Source organism: Silurus meridionalis, chromosome 13, assembly GCF_014805685.1.
Source record: "Silurus meridionalis isolate SWU-2019-XX chromosome 13, ASM1480568v1, whole genome shotgun sequence".
Classification (NCBI taxonomy): domain Eukaryota; kingdom Metazoa; phylum Chordata; class Actinopteri; order Siluriformes; family Siluridae; genus Silurus; species Silurus meridionalis.
Window position 1 is genome coordinate 29,192,777 of NC_060896.1, and position 7,225 is coordinate 29,200,001.

The 7,225-nt window shown below is 43.5% G+C and overlaps 1 protein-coding gene across 5 annotated transcripts in view; it reads right to left on the minus strand.

Moving 5' to 3' along the window:
• Positions 1-6,586, minus strand: part of LOC124395978 (zinc transporter 1) — an 8,335-nt gene extending 1,749 nt beyond the window's left edge. Inside the window, exons 1-4 of one of the 5 annotated variants that reach the window (XM_046864893.1) lie at positions 6,297-6,586; positions 789-1,318; positions 517-699; positions 1-363 (exon numbers count right to left, since the gene is read on the minus strand). The exon at positions 1-363 is cut by the window's left edge and continues 1,749 nt beyond it. In XM_046864893.1, the coding sequence (XP_046720849.1) occupies positions 1-363; positions 517-699; positions 789-1,311 (1,069 nt within the window). In that variant the 5' untranslated portion in view covers positions 1,312-1,318; positions 6,297-6,586. Of the gene's footprint in view, positions 364-516; positions 700-788; positions 1,408-3,931; positions 4,154-4,292; positions 4,364-5,939; positions 6,253-6,296 lie in introns of those variants that run through there. The other 4 variants (XM_046864894.1, XM_046864889.1, XM_046864892.1 and 1 more) reach the window with 4 other exon arrangements.
• Positions 6,587-7,225: the final 639 nt, after the last annotated feature.

The following is a 7,225-nucleotide window of genomic DNA, read 5'->3' on the forward strand; positions in this document are numbered from 1 at the left end:
CGTGCACAGAGGCTACGACACACATCTCAGAAAGCTGCCACACGTGGAGCTCGTGCACGCCTAATACGCCGGGGACACGCTTCATCTCCGCCCTCAGCTCCTCAATGCACAGACCTGGTGGAGACGCCTGCAGGAGGAGCAGGACATGACGACAGAGCTCAGGAACCACCGCTGCTAATAGAACCAGCACTGTGAGCATGGAGAACCCTGGGTCCAGGTAGACGCTCAGATCACACCTCCACTGGAACCGCACACAGAGGAGATGAAGGGATCCATTCAGCAGAACCAGAGAAGAACCCAGGAGGCTGTGGAACATTGTGATGATGTTTCTTATACACCCACTCACGTCACACTGCCGAGCTTCTGAAGAAACACCACACAGGAACATCACCATCGTGATGTGCACAATTACAGTTCACCCCCCCGTCATTTCCAGCTAAAATAACAATCAAATGCACATCTTCATTTTATCAGTTTATTACAGTTCATATGGGAAGTGTGAGGAACGTCTCTCACCAGCATGACCTGAGTCTCTGCTGCTGCCCTCACATTTATCCTCTTCTCCATGTGCATCTGTGTGAGAGGAATCATGGGAAATGGAGTTGGAGCGACGGTGAACCGAGTGATCCTGAGGGTCTGGATGGAGATCGTTGTTCAACCCGGGGTTACAAAACATCAGCACATCACCATGAGGAGAACCTGGAGGAGAAGATGATTCAAATGTTTAAAGAGCATCTTTACAAACCTGATGATCTACTGGATGGAACTGTAAACATCTAACATTATACCTGCTGGAGGTAAAGAAGTTTCTGTCTCACTTTTTTTGAGACCATAAACTCCTGAATCTGTTCGTCTTGAACATCTCCACACCAGCAGCAGAATATTAAAGAGCAGACTGACTGCACCGAGGGCTGTGGCCAGGAGAGGGCGCTGTAGGGGGTGAGGCTGCAGTGTGTGGCTCAGGATATCGAAGCTGATGGACACACACAGAGAGGAGAGAAGCAGGGCTGAGATCAAACCTCCAACCAACTTCACGCGAAACCTGGAGTACTGAGATCCATCAGCAGTAGGAGATGTGTGGTTCTCCTGTGGTTCTGTTGCTCTGGGTTCAGCTGAGACGCTGGGGATCTCCTCAGCACCTCGTGTGGAGATCGCCATGCCGATGAGGACGTAGAGGGTGTGGAAGCTGTCCACCGTGTTAATGAGAGATTCACACAGACGTCCAACGATGACCTCACACAGCACGAGCACACAGGTCAGGACCAGCATGCACCTGTGAAGAGGCTCCGCCCACACAGCTGACCTGTCCATCACACACCTACCGCACGTATACACACACATACACACCACAGCACATAAATACACACGTAAATACACACAGACAATTATCACAGCAATAACATTTCATTTTCATTCTTTTCCCTCTACGCCCTCATCCTCATCTTCATCCTTATCCTCATCATCATCCACCTCCTCATCCTCATCTTCATCCACATCTTCATCCACATCCTCATCATCATCCACATCCTCATCCTCATCTTCATCCACATCCTCATCTTCATCCACATCCTCATCCTCATCTTCATCCTTATCCTCATCATCATCCACATCCTCATCATCATCCACATCCTCATCCTCATCTTCATCCACATCCTCATCCACATCTTCATCCACATCTTTATTCACACCCTCATCCTCATCCTCATTATCATCCACATCCTCATCTTTATCCACATCTTCATCCAAATCCTCAACCTCATCTTCATCTAGATCCTTATCCTCATCCACATCTTCAAACACATCTTCATCCACATCCTCATCTTCATTCTTACTTCAAAAATGTAAATAAAACAGAGAGGTTTTGATGTTGTGATGATCTGAAGGTGTTTTAATGGCACTAAAATAAAGATCTAAGATTATGAGAATGAATATAATATTTAAATCTGCAGTTCTCTGAGGTTTAAATCTCTTTATCATGCTGGTGTTCAGGGTGGATTTCTTTAATCATCTTCTCCATCATCTCTTAAGAAACAAAATTCTCTTCGAATATCACAGACGTAACCATCAAAATCCTTCTGACTGCACAGATGAGACTTGAGATCCTTCACTGCTAAATTCCATCGTAAAGTAGATTCAATCAAATCCTCCACAATGAAACTGTGATTCTTCTCAAAATATCTCCACTTTATTCTCCTGATCTTTATTTTTTTATATAAAACCTGAAACTCACTGGAGATTATTGATGAATTGAGATCAGGGTAAAAAAAAACTTCTCTTACAATCAATCAACATTCAGATTCTACACCAATTAATAAATATAGAAATAAACCACAAACACAACAACAACCACAACCACAACCACAACCACACCACAACCATAACCATAACCACAACCACAACCACAAACACAACCATAAACACAACCATAACCACAACCACAAACACAAACATAAACACAACCATAACCACAAACACAACCACACCCACAACCACAAACACAACCACAACCACAACCATAACCATAAACACAACCACACCACAAACACAACAACAACCACAACCACAAACACAACCACACCCACAACCACAACCACAACCAATAAACACAACCACAACCATAACCACAACCACAAACACAACCACAACTATAAACACAACCATAAACATAACCATAACCATAAACACAACTAATAACCATAACCACAAACACAACCACACCCATAACCACAAACATAACCACAACCACAACTAATAACCACAACCACACCATAAACACAACCATAACCATAAACACAACCATAAACACAACCACAACTATAAACATAAACACAACCATAACCACAACCATAACCATAACCATAACCATAAACACAAACACAACCATAACCACAAACACAACAACAACCACAACCATAACCATAAACATAACCACACCCACAACCACAAACACAACCACAACCACAACCATAACCATAAACATAACCACAACCACAACCATAACCACAAACACAACTATAAACACAACCATAAACACAACCACAACCACAACCATAAACACAACCATAAACATAAACACAACCACACCCACAACCACAACCATAAACATAAACACAAACACAACCACAAACACAACCATAAACACAACCACAACTATAAACACAAACACAACCACACCCATAACCACAACCATAAACACAAACACAAGCACACCCACAAACACAACCACAAACACAACACAACCACAACCACAACCAACAAACACAACCACAACCATAAACACAAACACAACCACACCTATAACCACAACCACAAACACAACACAACCACAAACACAAACACAACCACAACCACACCCACAACCCAACCACAAACACAACACAACCACAACCACACCCACAACCACAAACACAACCACAAACACAACCACACCCACAACCACAAACACAACCATAAACATAAACACAACCACACCCACAACCACAACCATAAACATAAACACAAACACAACCACAAACACAACCATAAACACAACCACAACTATAAACACAAACACAACCACACCCACAACCATAAACACAAACACAAGCACACCCACAAACACAACCACAAACACAACACAACCACAACCACAACCAACAAACACAACCACAACCATAAACACAAACACAACCACACCTATAACCACAACCACAAACACAAACACAACCACAAACACAAACACAACCACAACCACAACCACACAACCACAACCACAAACACAACCACAACCACAACCACACCCACAACCACAAACACAACCACAAACACAACCACACCCACAACCACAAACACAAACACAACACAACCACAAACACAACCACACCCACAACCCAACCACAAACACAACCACAAACCACAACCACAAACCACAACCACAACCACAACCACAAACCTGAGCTGCTGCAGCTTTCGTTTCTTTCCAACAGATAAACTCTTCCTTTATTCACCACTGTCACCTTGTCCACTCCTACTGTGTGTGTGTGTGTGTGTGTGTGTGTGTGTGTGTGTGTGTGTGTGTGTGTGTGTGTGTGTGTGTGTGTGTAAAAACATTCCTATATGAGAATCTCCCACGCCTCTGCCTAATCTGTATCATGTGAGGAAATTCTCTCTCTTGTGAAACCTACAGAGAATTTTAGAAGTGAGAGATCAGAATTCAGCGAGAGGAAAAAAAGTGATCAAATAAAACTCAAAATGCATCAAACAGACTTTCATTTCATTACAACACACACAATTGACAAACTACAGGAACTTACACTGGAATCAAAGCTTCAAACATTTAGTTTAAAAACTCAATTATTTAACAGAAAAAAAAAAATAATATTCTTCTTCTCCTTCTTCTTCTTCTTCTTCTTCTTATTTAGGCTTCTCCCATTAGGGGGCGCCACAGCAGATCATCTGTCTCCACACCCCCCTGTCCTCTACATCTGCCTCTTTCACACCAACTACCTGCATGTCTTCCCTCACCACTTCCATAAACCTCCTCCTTGTTCTTCCTCCTTTCCTTGTTCCTGGTGTCTCCATCTTCAGCATTCTCCTACTGATACACCCCATGTCCCTCCTCTGCACATGTCCAAACCATCTCAATCTCACCTCCCTCACCTTGTCTCCAAAACGTCCTACATGCGCTGTCCCTCTAATAAACTAATTTCTTATCCTGTCCATCGTCGTCACTCCCAACGAACATCTCAACATCTTCAGCTCTGCTACCTCCAGCTCCACCTCCTGTCTTTTTCTCAATGCCACTATCTCTAATCCATACAACATCTCAGGTCTCACCACAGTCCTATAACCTTTCACTCTCACAGATACTCTTCTATCACAAATCACTCCTGGTATCACTCTTCTCCACCCACTCCACCCTGCTTGCACTCTTTTCTTCACTTCTCTAACACACTCTCCATTACTTTGCACTGTTGACCCCAGGTACCTGAACTCTGTCTTACTCCTACTGACTTTCATTCCCCTTCTCTCCAGCGTGTACCTCCACCTCTCCAGGCTCTTCTCAACCTGCTCCCTACTCTCACCACAAATCACAATATCATCCACAAACATCATAGTCCAGGGAGACTCCTGTCTGACCTCAAACAGGAAAGGGCTCAGAGTCGATCCTTGATGCAGTCCAACCCTAATTCTCGTCCTTTTCTTCTTCACCTTCAAGAGCATCCTACAGACCACCATCCGATGCTGTCTAGCTACACTGTCCCAATCACCAATATTTCATTTCTAGGTTCACCTTCTACCGCTTCATCTAATTCACTCCAGAACTTTTCCTTCTCCTCCATCTCACAACCCATTTGTGGAGCATAAACACTGATGACATTTATCATCATCCCTTCAACTTCCAGCTTCACGTTCATCACCCTATCAGAAACTCTCTTCACCTCCACTACACTCTTACTGTACTCTTCCTTCAGAATCCCCCCTACACCATTTCTCTTCCCATCCACACCATGATAGAACAGTTTAAACCCACCTCCAATGTTCCTGCTCTTACTCTCTTTCCACTTGGTCTCCTGAACACACAACATCTCTACCTTTCTCCTCTCCATCATATCAGCTCCCTCTCTCCCTTTACCCATCATAGTACCAACATTTAAAGTACCAACCAGAACCTCCACTTCTCCTCCACTTCTCCTCCACTCTTCTCCACTTCTCCTTTCCCTGCCATCTCTGTAGACGTCTTCCTCCTCTCCTTCTCCTCCACTTCTCCTCTTCTCCTTTCCCTGCTGTCTCTGTAGACGTCTTCCTCCTCTCCTTCTCCTCCACTTCTCCTTCACTTCTCCTCCACTCTCCTCCTTTTCTCCTTTCCCTGCTGTATCTGTAGACATCTTCCTCCTCTCCTTCTCCTCCTTCTGCCAACAGCAGCACAATTTACACCAGTACCCTGTTGTTAATGATACCTGTGGCGGTCGTTGGTAACCCGGGCCTCGACTGATCCGCTATGAAGTTCTGATTCCTGATCTACATGTTTGATTTGGCAGATGATTTACGCTGGATCTCCTTCATAACAAAAACCTCCACATTTATCCTCTTATACTGAGACCTGATAATAAATAATTGAGCGTCTAAATAAAATGTCTAAAACATCTATAATAATTATTTTGCCCATGATTTGTGTCAAAACTAAACTCCACCCACATTAACTTAAACCCAGCCCACTATTGCATAGCCCCGCCCCAGTTTAAATAAACTCCACCCACATGTTCAATCACATGAACTAAAACATAATCTATATATTTGCAAAACAACCAACCAACCAAACACAGAAGAAGCTCAAGAAAACTCCTGATCGTTGGTGCTTTCAGGATGTTCAGGACGTGATGCTGAAGCAGTTGTGCAGAGGAACTTAAAGTCTCTTTTATTCTGGAGAAGGAACATCATCACGGCCCATCACTGGGCAAGAACTCAAACTTGAACACATGATGGACCTGAGGATCTGCTGAAGCAGAGTAAAGATGTTCTCGTAAAGAAGTGTCCTCATTGTTACCAGATCAGCAGATCTCTCTACATGAGTGTAAGCACTAATGCCGTCCAACAGCTGACCAAGGAGAAGAACTCAGAGAGAACACACACCTTATTGTGAGCAGGATTAACTTTCTGACTGTGTGTGTGTGTGTGTGTGTGTGTGTGTGTGTGTGTGAGACAGAAATCTCTGTCTCCCATCTGACCCTGAAAACCCTGCTCTAGGAAGAACATGATGATGAAAATGTTCCTGTCAGAAGGTCGAGTGCTCACATGGGTCTTATAGATCAGAGCGTATCTCCTGTTCCGAAGGTCACAAGATTATCCAGTTTAAAGAGCTGAAATTTCCGTCACACCACCGTCATGTGGACTCATCATTTGTCCATACACCCCCCAACACACACACACACACACACACACACACACACACACACGTATGTATGCAAAAGTTATTACCCCCCGTAGACAAACAAAACTTTCCTTAAAAAACATTTGGTGTGTTTTAGTTTTTTGATGTAATTTCACTTAAACTGTTTAATGGTGAAACCTTCAGTTCAGTTCAGTAGTTTGTACTCCTCTTCCACTTAACCCAGTGGTTCTCAGTGTGGGGCCCTCTACTGGCGAATAAAGACATAACAGGTGGGACGCACTGAACGGCAGGATTAATGTAATTTTTTTGTGTTCGTTATTAATAATTGATGATTTTCTCTATTAAAAATAAGGT